The sequence below is a fragment of the Ursus maritimus genome, unplaced genomic scaffold (assembly GCF_017311325.1).
Source record: "Ursus maritimus isolate PB19 unplaced genomic scaffold, ASM1731132v1 scaffold_33, whole genome shotgun sequence".
In the NCBI taxonomy this organism is placed as follows: domain Eukaryota; kingdom Metazoa; phylum Chordata; class Mammalia; order Carnivora; family Ursidae; genus Ursus; species Ursus maritimus.
Window position 1 is genome coordinate 5872676 of NW_024425897.1, and position 14800 is coordinate 5887475.

Genomic DNA, 14800 nt, shown 5'->3' on the forward strand with positions numbered 1-14800 from the left:
CTTTTTAACAGTAAAAATAGGAAACACTGATGATAATCTTTATTGACTTAATTCTTTCAGGTAAATGTGGTTGCCAGTTGGTATCATTTTCGTTTCTTGGGTAGGTGATTACACAGTTTAACAAAAACAAATAAAAATACAATTTTTTTTAAATTTAAGAACTGTTTTAAAAAACCTAAGGAAATGTAAAACTTAGTACTTTGAAATGTTATGTTATCATTTAAAATGCAAAGCAATAGGACATTTAGATAATGTCAAGATTTAGGAGATCGGGTAAGAAGAGGAAGCTTGAGAAACAGGGGTTAGGGCTCCTCCAACAATTTCTCAAATCAATCATACCTTCACCAAAGGTATTCTTTAGAGTAGTGAATGGCTCCGTAAAACTGCTAACATTATTTTTGATAAAAATGAAAATCCAAGTAGCAATTCTTGTTTTTCTACAAATACTCATTTGACTGAGATTGCATAGATGGTTCTAGAACCCAATCGAGAAACCGGGGTGGTAAAATTCATTTTAGAAACCGAACATCACTCTCTTTTCTGATGGATGGATAGAAGGAGGGGAAGAAAAATAAAGACAAAATGCCTGTTTTCCTTTTCCAGAGATAATCGTAAAAGTAGTTTTTGCTGTGATAACATCTTTCATTCCTTTTAGGTATTTTTGAAGGACACTCATTGAACTAAGTGTAATATGTTTAAAACAATGTTCATAACTTACACAATACTTTGCACAGGATTCAGCCTCCGTGTGTGTGTGTGTGTGTGTGTGTGTGTGTGTGTGTGTTAGACGTGCATGTGGATAAATATGTAGGATAAACAAGATTTTGGTAAAGTTCATGTCACCTCAGTGTGGGATGAGCAAGTTTAAATGGAAACGAGTGAACCAACCAGTATATTTATTTATCTTTTCCTTTCCTGTATTTACGTGCTTCATAGAATGAAGAAAATACAACGAGCCTGAACACGGTTTTTACTACTAACGCTTCTTTAAACACTAAATAATTTATCGACTGCCACAACTGTGACTTCACCATTTAAGCTAAAGGATGACAGTCTCTGTTTTTCTGAACACCATGGAACTGAGTCAGTACAGTCCCAAAGGACAGTGAAGCCACTACCCTGGCAAATGGATCTAGATTTTGCGACAGGGATGTGTTTCCTGACCAGATGAGCGCACGTGTGAATCCATGGACTGCCACCATCTCCTCCTGTCTGCGCTCTCCTGTTCAGTTCCCTAGCAGCCACGTTCCAAATCCACAGTGTGTCGTGGTTTTTAACAAAATGAATAAAAAGTGTTCCAGCTGCGATGGAGATCCTCACCCTCCATCTCCTTTCAACACCCAGCTTGACTCGAGCTAAGCTGGTTCTTCCCACCATGGTCCTTAGCTCTTACTGCTTTGCTGATGAAAACACAGCACTCCCAGACGCCCCGCCACATCAGGGTGACCTCGAAGCCTTCGGTCTGAGCCCTGTCATCCTTAGGACTCTTCTCCGAGTGGCTACACCATCTCTAGTCTATCCCATGGGAGGCAGCATGACAGTACCCGACACTGGGTTGTTCATTCATTCTATCATTCCATAGCCCACGCTGTAGATTGCTGTGTGTACATCTTGTTTCTTCACTAAGACATCGGGTTCCTGAGGCTAGAAGTCTTGGTGTAGCTTTGTGTAACTCACAGTCCTAAGGACAGTGCCGAGCACACGGAAATTACCTTTTGGTGACTTTAGCACACATTTCTGAGCATAATTCTGTGGCAAATGCCATGGGAAGCAAGGAAGAGATGGCTCCTAGCCCCAGTAAAGGCATGCTTATTGGCAAAACACAACGTGACCATGACCTGAGCTTTAAATTAAAAGGACAGGTAAACCTTTAAAATCATGACACACAATCTGCTTTCTGAGCGAGTTTAAGCCTTGTTAACTGGAGGAATTTAAAGGGAGGAAATAACTCCTTTCTTTAGTTATTTTAACTACTTGGCATTAGTGGAGTACTTATTAAGAGCTCAAAACAGACCTTTGGCAAATCGGTATTTAGATAAGGACACATAGCACCCACACTGTGTTTTGGGAATCTTGGTTGTTTAGGTAGAGGAAGAAGAAAACAGCAGGTAGGTTTTGTGGGTGGTGAAGCAAGGACTTTTGGGAAAGAGGGACAACGTACAACGTATAGGTGGAGGTAAGCATGTCACATGGGAGGAAACCAGGGGTTTTTCCTTGTGCGGAGATTTCAAAGGCTGGGAAGTGTGGGAGGGATAGAATGTCCTAAAGCCAAGAAGGAATACTACAGGATGGGTACAGAATGAATGGGAAACTCATGTGAGAAAGCGTATGCGGTCTGACCCTAAATGGTCAGAGAAAGAGCCCCAAAGGGCCACCAACTGCTCTGACAGGTTATTAGTCATACAGACCCTGAAGGTCAAATGCCCTCCAGGGATTCTGCTGTGGTTAACTGTATACTGTAAGGTTCCCCACAGAGGCATGAAGCCTGTGGCTTCTACCCTTAAAACATGGATATTTAATGGATGCCTAATACAATCTTTCTATATTTTCATAATCAAGTACTCTGGCATTTTGCCTAACCTCCAAGACAGTTTCCTTACAATTTAATGTTAAATCTTTAACATTAAATTTTATTTCAAAAACATTTACTTGGCAATTCAGGCTAGACATTTTCTCCATACTAATAACATGAACTTCAATAGTGTTTTATAACTGACTACTCAGTATAAGATAAAAATACATTGACAGGATGGCTCTCTGAGGGCCCTAAGTCAATTTTATGCCACACTGGTTGCCTCTGGGTGTGAGGCAGAAGTAAGAGAGAGACTTTTCATCTTTTATATCTTTTGGCTTTTGTGCCATATACAAATACTTCCTATTCAAAAAAACCCCACAAATACAACTTAAAAATGAAACTGCTTTGTGTAGTGAACATGTTATGCATAAAGTCAGTTTAATTTAATCCCAATGCTATAATAAAGGCAGAATAAAAAAATGTACAGGATTATTTTAAGAGGTGAGGAAGAAATCCCACACATTCTGATGTTCTCATGCAAAACTAAAAAAAATTAAAAAGTCAGTGTTTTAAAGCAATCTTTTCAGGAGTAAATTCATTTTTCTGCCTCTTAAAACCTCAGCGTACCTTTCTCACAAATCACATGTGTCAACTCCTTCAAGGCTTCATGTAACAAAAGAATAGCCTACTTGTCCGCTCCTTCCACCATTTTCTGAGACCGAGCCACAAAGTTCAAGACGTTTTCTCTCACGGTTACATAAAACTAGTAATGATAAGGACAACATGCTTTAATGCTGAGGTATTTTTAATGTCATATTCTTCTGAAAAGAACAAGTGTCCTTTGAAGTGAACTTCTGCTGTGGTAAGGCAAGGGACAAACTCCCAATATATCAAAATTTGAGGTGAGCCTTGACAACAAAAATCTCACACTTTCAAAGAATTTGAAGTGTCAACGACATTTTACTCAAGGAATTAAATACGGTGTCTCACTTTGTAACCTTTAATATGTATCAAGAATTAAAAAAAAAAAAAAACCCACGTTGCCTTTCTTTGCGGACCTTAACATGTATCTTCTCTAAGGAAAAACACTTCAGGGAAGAGTTGCCTTGTGGCTCCAGCCCGGATTTCTTGGTGCGTTGGTAGAGACCAGAGGTCGCTCCACACGCTTTTGTTATTAAGAGCACAGAACGATGCACTTTTTATTATCAGCCTCATGATATACATTGTATTTGGTTTTCTTTTTTTTTTTTAAGATTTTATTTATTAGATAGAGATAGAGAGCTAGTGAGAGAGGGAACACAAGCAGGGGGAGTGGGAGAGGAAAAAGCAGGCTCATAGCAGAGGAGCCTGACGTGGGGCTCGATCCCATAACGCCGGGATCACGCCCTGAGCCGAAGGCAGACGCTTAACCGCTGTGCCACCCAGGCGCCCCTGTATTTGGTTTTCATCGTAGTATTTAGAAATAGCCAAAAAAGTTGCTAACCGCTTAGCCCCTTCAATATGTATTGCACATAAAATTTATTAGCCTGCTAAAATTAGAGGGCGTGAACATTTTGATAAGAACAGGATATCTAGGGGCGCCTGGGTGGCACAGCAGTTAAGCGTCTGCCTTCGGCTCAGGGCGTGATCCCGGCGTTATGGGATCGAGCCCCACATCAGGCTCCTCCGCTATGAGCCTGCTTCTTCCTCTCCCACTCCCCCTGCTTGTGTTCCCTCTCTCGCTGGCTGTCTCTCTCTCTGTCAAATAAATAAAATAAAATGAATACATAAAAAAAAGAACAGGATATCTATAGATAGAGATTCTATAGAATCCCCCAAAAAACATTCTTAGAACATACTTAGGAATTACAAAGGGGAAAAGGGCAGCAGACCCCACCTTCACTAAGATTCATTGTTAATGTCCGCGATGCACTGGCAAGGACAAAAGGTCACTCCTGTGCTTCTGCTACCAAAGCCCTAACTGCATCTGGTCACCACACATCCGATGAGCCGGAGTGACGGCACTCCACAAAATTAATGTCTGGTCAATGTCATGACAGAAAGGAGGGCGGAGGAACGGCTATCCATACAGGAGAAATGGAAATTAAATGTGGTGCTTGATCCTGGACTGGATTACTGACCAGAGTTAACACTATTATTAGTATTGCTATAATTTCACTGTTTTATTGCTGGGACGACCGGTGAAATTTGAATAACGTTTGCAGGTTACAAAACAAGCGTGTATCAAGGTTAAATCTCTTAATTTTGATCACTGTACTGTGACTATAAAAATGCATGTCCTTGTTCATAGAAAATCCACAGTGGAGGGGCGCCTGGGTGGCGCAGTCGTTAAGCGTCTGCCTTCGGCTCAGGGCGTGATCCCGGCGTTGTGGGATCGAGCCCCACATCAGGCTCCTCTGCTGGGAGCCTGCTTCTTCCTCTCCCACTCCCCTGCTGTGTTCCCTCTTTCGCTGGCTGTCTCTCTCTCTGTCAACTAAATAAATAAAATCTTTAAAAAAAGAAAGAAAGAAAGGAAAAAGAAAATCCACAGTGGAGTATTTAGAGGTGAGGGAGCACACCGTCTGCAATCAGCTCTGAAACGGTTCACGACAACGTGTGTTAGTGTAGACAGAATGTGGAAGCGAATACGGCCAACTGCCTATTGATGAATCTGTCCGATGAGTGTCTGGGAGTTCTTTGGACTACTTTTGCATTTTGGGGGTAAGTTTAAAATGGATTCAAAATAAAAAGCTATTGTTTGTTAGGAAGACCCTTATGATGATGTTTCAAAGGAAAAAAATGGAATTAAAAAAAAAGTCCTCACTGAAGCTCTAGCGTAGCTGACGGATCTGACGGGAACATTTTATTAAAATAATAGCAATTCCTTTCATTAGTATTCCAGATGTGCAGAATGAAGTAGGGGGGTTCCATCCCTCCTTGCATTTTGACATAAGCAGTGGAAGGCTTGGAAGCAGGTTTCTGACGGAGGAAATGCCCTTTGCCCAAAGACAGATGAGCCCTCAGAGTGCCATGCCACGGGCAGACATGCAGGACTGGCCTCTTAATGAATTCGGGAGTGGTCTTTCCAAAGGCAACTTGCATTTTGTCACTCCCTGACGAGAATCACTGGATGATTCTCGTAGCCTTGAGGAGGAGGCCCAAATCTTCTGGCCTCCGCTCAGCATGAAGCTGGCCATGTGGGGCCCCCCATTTACTTGCAATAGCTCCCCATAAACACCTCTATTGTAGCGTTTCACAATACCATCGACTTTGTTTGTAAGTCTGTATTGCCTCTCAATGGTAAGCTCTTTGAGGATCTTGGTATCCACAGACACTTAAGTGTGTTGACTAAATATTGAAGAAGCAAGCAGAGCTAAGGTAACTGCCTGCTCATCCATCCTTCCCCCTCAGCAGCACCTTCCCACTCAGTGTTGGCAGAAGACGTCTTGGGGGTCATCAGTGCTATCCCACTGAAGACTGCTGCTTAGACTACTCTGTTACGAAAGCCTCTCACTGGAAAGAAGTAGCCAGGGAAGCCATGTTCCATCTGCCAACTAACAAGGGTGCTCCATGCACAGCAGGAAATCATCAAACTTCCTGCCTCCCTGGAAAGTTCTTTCCCTCTGTTGCTGCCGTTTCCCAAGCTGGAGCCCTCAGACGAGGTGATCTCTAAGGCCTCACCAACAGCCTATTTTCCACACCGCTGTTTTTAAAATATGACTTTGACAATGCCCGATAGGATCAATATGGTGGCCTGGCTCCAAGACACAGCCACTCACTACTTTCAGAACACTTCAGAAAAGGAAAAAAAACAAAAACAAAACCCCAGCTGTGCAAATTAAAAAAAGAATGGTTGTTGTTTATTTAAAAAAATAAATTTTCTAGGATTTTTTTTAAACTAGAGAATATACCCTAGGACATTTAAAATATTTTATTCAGAAAAAGTCAAATGCTGGTAACTTTCCTGAGGAGACACCTGTTCTTGAAATGTGATGTATTTCAGTATTAAATCCCCTTGTGGAGGGAGGGGGTGTTTCAGGATATAGCTCATCTTTCTATTATTAGAAAGCCTGTGTTGGGGTGAGTACTGCATTACCAGAATGATCCAGAAGCTTGCTGGAACTTGTGGCAAAACTGAGCAGAGACCGTAGCCCTGGAGAGAAAGGTGAAAAGTCTGACAGAGATTTGGCAAATGTAGGCCAGTTCCAGGCGGCCTCAGAGAACCCATCGCTAGGCAAGGCACAGAACAGAAGGGGAGGACAAAGACGGGCAGAGCTGGTGGGAAAGGAGGAAGACCGATGTCACTTCAAGAAAATCTGACTGGAAGTAGGTGAAGGAGGAGGAAGAGGGCTGAGATCCAGGGTGGGGGGAAGGTTTTGGGTGACAGAGGCCAGGTGGCAGACTGCCTGGGAGACCTCCCACCCTGACGTCGGGGCTGTGAGGAGGCAGGCAGGCCAGCGTTCCTGAGCAGTCAGAACCAGTCCACAGCTTGATGGGCTTTGGGGGATGATCTCGAATCATCTATCAATCTATCAATCTCTAATCACACTTCCTCCCAGGTATGCTGTGAGGAGTTGGGGCCATCAGCTCTTGGCGTGGATGGAGGACACGGTTTATAGGGGCTGGCTCAAGGCAGGGCTGCGGGGTGGGGCTGGCTGGTGGGGGAATAGCTAGAGGGTTCTGTTGTCTCCCCATGGACCCAGAGAGGAGTGGGTGGTGTGCAGGCAGCTGGGTGTTCATCTGAGGCCACCAGGGCTCGGGACGACGGATGGTGATGAAGAGTGCCCGCCAGGCACGCCGGCACCCAGTCAACACGAGAGCCCTGCCCTTCTACCCAGCAGCACTGCTGATCCTGCAGGGGCACCTCCCATGCACCATCACCGCTTCAAGCCTCCTACCAACCTCACGTAGTAGGTATTGTGATCACCTGCCTCCATTTTACAGTGAGAAAAGGCAGACAGCAGTGAGGTGATTGGCTCAAGGTCACACAGTGGCAGGAAGGTCAGAATCTGAGCCCGGGTGGTCTGGCTCCAGTATATTCCCTTGAGACAGGGACACTGTGCAGTCCACAGACTCAGAGGTCCCGGGCAGGTGCGTCTGCAGCATTCCCTGCCCAAGGTGGACGTTCTTTCTAGGTCCTGCCTTGGCCCTTGAAAGCACAGCGGCCGCCGGAGGCCTGTGAGGCTGGTCTCCCCTCGGGTTCTGGTTAGGGGAGTTGGCTCCCCCTCGGGATGGTTGAGGACCGTGCCAGGGGCAGCTGAGATGGGAGAAGAGTGCGCTCAGAGCACAGCCCCAAGGCGTCTCCGTGTCGTCATCCCTGTCTATTAATGACATCTGAAATGATCCAAGATGACTTTTCTCTCGGATGCTGTCTATACAAATCTCTAAGAGTTTCAGATTACTGTGGGACACACAGTAGTAGTTCCCCCATTTTACACTTCGTAATGTTTCCTTTCTCTTTTAAAAGGCACACGAAACCTCACTCCCTCAAAAGACAAAGAACAAAGAAATGATGTACCGTATGATGACTAACATAACATAAAAAAAAAAAAAAAGACAAAGAACAGGGTGGATGGTTGGGAAGTGGATTTAAATGCCATCTTGAGTGAAAGCGCTGGGTTACTGCAGGGAGGGGAACCTTCCTTTCGCTAACTAACGAAGTGTGATGTCCCACTGGGCCAGTCCCCTGACTTGGTACACCCACAGCTCCCTAGTGACGCGGACAGAGGGTTCTGTTATATTCTAACAGGCACTCAGGAATTGCTTTCAGGGTACCCAGCTGTGGGATGTGAGTTGCGGGGGGACAGGACAGCGGGACAGCCCAGGGAGAAGAAGCCTGTTCCCTGGGAGCTAACACAACTGGCCTGTCATTTTCCGACAGTGCTGGGGAGCCCAGAGGGCTCCAATGAGGTTTGGGGGCAAATGCCGGGGACCCAGGTGGAGACGGCAGCTTGGGCTCCGGAGGGAAAACTTGCTCCTGCCTGATACAGATTGCGGGCTTCAAAGACTTTTTTGGATGGTGTCGGTGGGGCGCGGAGATGAGAGAGCTCAGTTGGTTAAAAAACACTAGACCATTAACCTGGATGATGTGAGTTCTAGAATTCTGTGTGCCTTCCCCAGAGGACACGGGACAAGCACACGGATGGGGGCAGCGGAGAGCGCCTCAGCATTGGACCGTTGGGTTCCTAGCCCTTCCGTGGGTGTGCACACCCTCCTAAGAGCCGCTCGGGGAAGCCCTGCCCCCACTGCTGTTCTCACTGAGTGGCAGGCCACTCGCGCCGGGTCACGTCTTTAGAGAGTGGCGGATCTAAGACCCACAGTGGCAGCCAGGCTCCCAGGGCCTTGCCCCTGTGCATTGCGGGGAGTCAGCCTATTCCTTAATCAAAAGCCCCGTGTACTTTCACCTGGGAGGAGGGGACAGTGTCATTCTCGCTCTCTGGGTTTACGCTGACTGGCAGTTCTGATAAAACGTCAATGTAGGAAATGCCAGGTGGTAATGAGAGAGCACGGATCAACACGTCAGACGGCCATCACGTTTCTCAGGAGGCCTTATTTATCATCTTCCCCTTAAAATCACCTGGCAAACTACGGTGTTAAAGAGCTAATAAAATACCCACATTTTAAGAAGGAAAAAACCACACAAATGAATTGATACTTCCATTGAATTAATTGATCTTGCTTTGGTGCTAAGGGTTTTTTGGGAGGTGGAGGGGGATCTGCCCTGATCAACACCTGAGACTGTTTTCTATCACCTCATGTGCAGACAAGCTGGATGCGAAGGCATGGTGCCAACTAGCAGAGGGGTTCCGGGATGGACCGCAGTCCACGGAAAGACACGTTTCGGATATACACATGAGAAAAGAACTAAGCACCTATCAATGACTTATACCACCCCACACCAAGCTGCCCCATTATCTCACATCTGAATCACTACAATTGATTCCCAGACCATTGCCCCACCACAACCTTGCCTGCCTATGACCCATTCTCCACCTGCAGCCAGAGTGATCTTGATAAAACACAACCAGATCATGGAATTGCACTGCTCAGAGCTCTCCAAAGGCCCCCAGATCAATACAGACCTGGCCTACGAGGCCAACGGGGTCTAACCCTGAATGCTTTCTCTAACCCCCATAGCAACTGTTAGCTTGTTGGGTACTATTCACTTATCTACATCGGCTTCTCTGTTAAAACTTAGGTTTTCTATAATCCAATTGAAATTCAAATGGAGGGGCGCATGGGTGGCTCAGTTGGTTAAGCAGTTAAGCCTCTGACTTCCGGTTCAGGTCATGATCTTGGGGTCCTAGGATTGAGCCCCTTGGTGGATTCCTTGCTCAGTGGGGAGCCTGCTTGCTTCTCCTTCTCCCTCTGCTCCTCCCCACCTTTCTCTCTCTCAAATAAGTAAATAAAATCTTAAAAAAATTCAAATGGAAGGAAATATGAACAGCAAAAAACAAAAAACAAAAAACAAAAAACAACCAAAAACCAAAAGGTAAACTTAAGTGTGACATTTTTAGAGAGATAAGACATCTCAAGATAAGGTTAGACTTTACATTATAATGGGCTGTCTCATGTAATTTTAAATATATATTCTTCTAATTTTTCCTTCTTAAAGAACTCTGAAATTAATTTTTTATTATAAAATTATTTTATAGCTACAAGAATATGAACTTAAGACCCTTAAGGTATTGGATTGTGACACCATAAGACTTTCTCAAGGATTCAATCTCAAAAAGTCCTAGATTTAGTAAATTTGTGTTATGTTTACTATTAAGATACTTGATTTAGCTCTATTTTTACGACTTTTATAATAATAAGCTTTTTCTTTAAATAAATGTCAATTTTTCCCAAAAGTACCAAGTGTTATTAGTATGTAAGTGAGAGATTTGTCTTAGTATCTTTTTCAGTGAGGGTCATCAAAATGTAAATCCGAGAACTATTCAATTTACGAATATTTCAGCGCATGATGGAATAAATGTTACCAAAAATTGTGTGCACATTAAAATAAAAATAGCATTTTCAGAAAGAAAGTTCTATATTTAGGTATTGATTTCCTTATTTATAAAAGTGTAGACTCCATTATAAACATAATCACACTGGACACAGCACAGGCACATAAGACAGCAGAATGCTAGGCATAAAATCTACCAAAAAGAAAAAAAAAGGGTTATCTCTGAAATAACTGAGTTTGTGTCTGCTGGGTCCCAATTCTCTTTTATTTTATTGATAATGAATTAAGGTTTCTGATATTTTTAAGTAGCCTTAATACAGCTACGTAAAAATACGTGTGTTCAAAGGAAATGGTTTCTCAAATTTTATTTTTTTTATTTATTTTTTTTATTAAAAATATTCATGGTTTAGCTCAAAAAACAGTTTCACAAGTTACAGGCTTTAGATCCCTCAGAATCCACTTGGGAATGACTGATCGTTTCTGAACTTGGGGTTGAGTATGGAATCCCTCATCGCGTGTGAGTTTATCATACAAAGAGAGAAGATATGTGACGAACACCTCTCAATTCTAATTTCTCATTAGATGGTAAGAATAACTTTTTCCCCCCTAAATCAGAACCATATATGAGATGTTTTAGGATTACTTTCGGGCAATATGACAGGACAAATTTGAGAATCTAAGTACGTGTCTCTACGTGTGTAAATCTAAAGCTGAATGGGAATGCCACCTCTGATCTGAGCTAGGACCTTGAAGGTTGGGGTGACTTCTTCAATGCATACGATGTCACACAGTCCTGGGGGACACCCTATACTGGAGCTGGCTGAATCACTGCTTTAATCCTACCCTCCACGCCTCCACCTTGTCATCTCCTCTACCCCCTGCAAGCCATCCAGTTACAGACACAGTTCAGTAAGGAAGCCTGCCCGCTGCACCAGACACCCCAGCCCCCTTTTCTAGCCAGTTTGCCACCTCTGGCTCCTTCCTTTGAGAAAGTCCAGAGCTCTCACTGGCTACACTGGAATGCTTATCAGATGCAAAAATCACACGACAGGTTGCAAATAAAAGTTTTCAAAAAGGGTCATTCTTATCTGCCATCCTGCTACAAAGCCCCCACGACAAGGGTGCTCTGCCGTCGAGTCGGGGTGGGGGCGAGCAGGTGCACACTGCCCAGACTTCGGGCAGAGCAGGGCAGGGCCTGTCTATTTTATACCCCGCTTTCTGCATCACCTTCCTTTCAAAGAGAGGACTGTGAGAAAGAAAAATGTCTCAAGAGCACTGCGCCAGGCAATGAAACCTTTCAAATTCCGTTACTGTTGGGTATACACACACACACACACACACACACACGCTCTTTTGGCACAACTGTAAGAAAAATGACTTTCTGAGAAATCTAACACATATATTTTCCTTTGACGCATGCTTAATCGAATGACCACATAACAATATTTTAAAGATACCTATATAGCCCAAACAAGAGAAAATTACTATTCATTTTACCGTCTCACATAAGCAATACCGTTATCCAAGGAATTAGGAAAGCAGCCATAAATACTGCAGATGTGAAGCAAACCACGTTTCTTCCTATCATAGAATAAATATTCAGAAGTGATCTATGTTATTTACAATGTGCATTCTCTTCTCACTTGAGCCATGGGATGTGCATCTTAAGAGTGAACTGAATTCTGTTCTACTATTCCCACGGAAGCAGTTACTTACCATAAATATTTCTCTCTGCTCATGTCATTTCTATTCTGTTATCTGCTTAATTGTTAATTTAGGAATACATGTAGGAAAAAGTACTATCAATATTTCTTAAAGGTAGGCTATCTTCCTGATTACCAACCTCACCAATACATTCATAAAAGCATTTCTTAGCCATTCTATTGTCTTCAGCATTTTTAAACCAATGTTAATATTTTGGTATGAAGGAAAGCATTTCTCTTAGGCAGGGGGCTAGATTCTGAAGTCAAAGATAAAATAATAATTAACATTGCTTCTCAAGCAATCTCATTAAAAATGGTTCTCTCTTTCACCATTTAAAATATTTCAAGAAGGATTTACTTACCTGGGAATATTCAAAGTCGGTGATAGGAGCTATACTCTTGATATAGTCTGATCGAAATTGGTTTTCTGGGTTGGCCAGTGGAACTGGAGGTATGATAGTACTCATCGCTGAAACAATTGTCTAAAATGGAATGAAGAAAAAATATGTGGATAAATACAACATTTAGGCTCCTCATAGGACAACTAGATATATATACTTTCTGTCTATACAGTTTTAGAGAGCAGAGTATTTAACCTTTCTACTAACCCAACATTTAAAAAAAAAAATCCTTACCACAATAGCATCTTTAACATTTTTCCTGATGTCCAGAATTTTCTGTTTCTTTTCCCTATATTAAAAGAGAATTATTATTAATTTAATTTACCTTTAGCACTGACTTGAATCAGTTGAGTGGGATTTTAAACTTCCAGCGGCAGCATGGGGCTAGACTGGTTTTCCTAGAGGTCAACACCAACCCCCAAGACAACAGCTGTGAAGTTTTTAACTGGGAGAGGAAAACGTACCTTTTTTCCCTAATCTGTATATGAAGCAAACTTGAATGCACACATTACAATGTGTGGTTTTAAACAACTACACAAGTTACACAAAGCATGGCAAGGTTGTTATGAATAATATTGCATATAAAAACTATACAGCTAAACTTGTAATTATATTTTATTTGAATTATCCATACGTTGATAGTTCTGAATTGAAATAGAGGCAGACCAAGGATATAGAGAAAAGTATATACTGACATATTGGTTAAGTCTGCTAAGTGCAGTACGGATAACACAGACCCATACCGCAAGAATACCTAATAAATCATATTTTGTTAAGGAAGTTATGCTATCTTTTCATCTGGACGCTACCAAAAGAAGGATTTGCCTAAATATACCAGATTCAACAACAGGCTTCTACCCCCCGCCCCAAAGGTCTACTCAATGATCAGATTAACTCTTCAGAGAAAGCACGTTTGGAAATGCTGAAGAGACGTGAAATGCAGTTTGGGAGCTTGCATGCAGTTTGGAAGCAAAAGCGAAATTGATCACTCCTTACTCAGGATTAAATCCATTGACATGCAGGATCCTCATTTGTTTGACAATAGTACTCTTCCCAGACTCGCCAGCCCCTGCAAACACAGAAAAAGAATGCTGTACTCCGTGGCCCAATACCGTTGCCATCTCTCCTGCCAACCCAGACAGTAATTACTCTACTCCAGCGTGGGCATTTTCCAGTACACGCCAGCTGGCGACTGGAGGAGCGGGTCCCGGTGGCTGGCGGCGGTGAGGGCGGCCCCCGCCCGGTCCTGCCCGCCCGGCCCCCGCGCTCGCCGCGCTCCGGCCTGTGCGCTCCGCTCCGGCCGGGAGCCGCCGCGCGCCCTCCGGCCTTACCCAGTAGCAGCAGGCGGTGAGTCGCTTTGTAAGCCAGACGCTCCTTCTGCAACTGCTTCTCGATCTTCTTGTTGGCCTCGCGTCGTTCTTTTTCATCGACGCCCTGGTCTTCTGCCGTCTTGCTGTTGCCCAAACACCCCATGCCTGCCCGCTTGGATGGACTTCAGGCAGAGTTAGGTATTTGCACAAAAAGCAATAGAGAGTTGTAGATGTGTGTGGATCCTGCGACGGCTTCTTTTCCTTGCCGCTGAAAGAGATGCTCTGGTCTCTCGGTGTTTGCCGATCAGAACAGGCGTTCCTTCTCCCTCCCTCTGCCCACCGCAAACTCCCAACTAAAAAGGATGCGAGAAAGTCGCGCGGAGCCAAAGAAATGCTTTTTAAAAATACAGGTTTAGAATTTTCTGCTGGACAAACCGCACAGAATGAAGGGAGACGGGGGCCGAGAGCACCGGGCTCTGCTGGAGCCAGCCAGGGTGGCGCTGCGCCCGGAGCTCGCCCCTGGTCGCCGCGCCCGCACCGCCCGCGCCACACTTGGACCCACTCAGCCCCGCCCCCGCCTGCGCGGCCTGGGAAGCGCCCTGCGGGAGCGCGAGGATGTCCGGGCCCTGCCGGCTGCTGGCCGACAGCGGCGTGGCGGGACGGAGCGCGCCGCCCGGTCCCCTCAAGGCGACCGTGGGCACCTGCCGGCCCGCTCGCGCCCCGCGCTGCCTCCGCCGTCGGACGCGCGCCCCCTCCCGGTTCCTAGCGACCCCCGGGCCTCCGCGCGGCCGGGAAGGGAGCTGGCCTGCTCGCGGGGATCTCGCTGGGCCACTAGCGCTGTCAGTGCTGGAGGGGTCGGGAGCTGACCTCTACGAGCCCGGCCGCGTGCCTCTCTCGCACCCCGAGCCCGGGAGACTGGGTCTGGGCGTGCGCTCCCCGCC

General features: G+C 44.8%; 1 protein-coding gene across 1 annotated transcript; it reads right to left on the reverse strand.

Annotated features, from left to right (window-relative positions):
- Positions 1-11758: 11758 nt before the first annotated feature.
- Positions 11759-14555, reverse strand: LOC103673370 (guanine nucleotide-binding protein G(olf) subunit alpha). The gene is made up of 4 exons (XM_008702132.2): positions 13881-14555; positions 13546-13618; positions 12784-12838; positions 11759-12630 (listed from the first exon to the last, which is right to left on the reverse strand). Exons 1-4 carry the CDS (start codon positions 14020-14022, stop codon positions 12475-12477), a joined length of 426 nt encoding a protein of 141 aa, XP_008700354.1. The 5' UTR covers positions 14023-14555; the 3' UTR covers positions 11759-12474.
- Positions 14556-14800: the final 245 nt, after the last annotated feature.

Coding starts and splice junctions, on each gene's coding strand:
- LOC103673370 (XM_008702132.2), bottom strand. CDS start 14,022: ATGGGGTGTTTGGGCAACAGCAAGACGGCAGAAGACCAGGGCGTCGAT. Junction 13,619..13,880: donor TCACCGCCTGCTGCTACTGG/GTAAGGCCGGAG, acceptor CTGTGTTTGCAG/GGGCTGGCGAGTCTGGGAAG. Junction 12,631..12,783: donor ATGTTAAAGATGCTATTGTG/GTAAGGATTTTT, acceptor ATTCCATTTTAG/ACAATTGTTTCAGCGATGAG.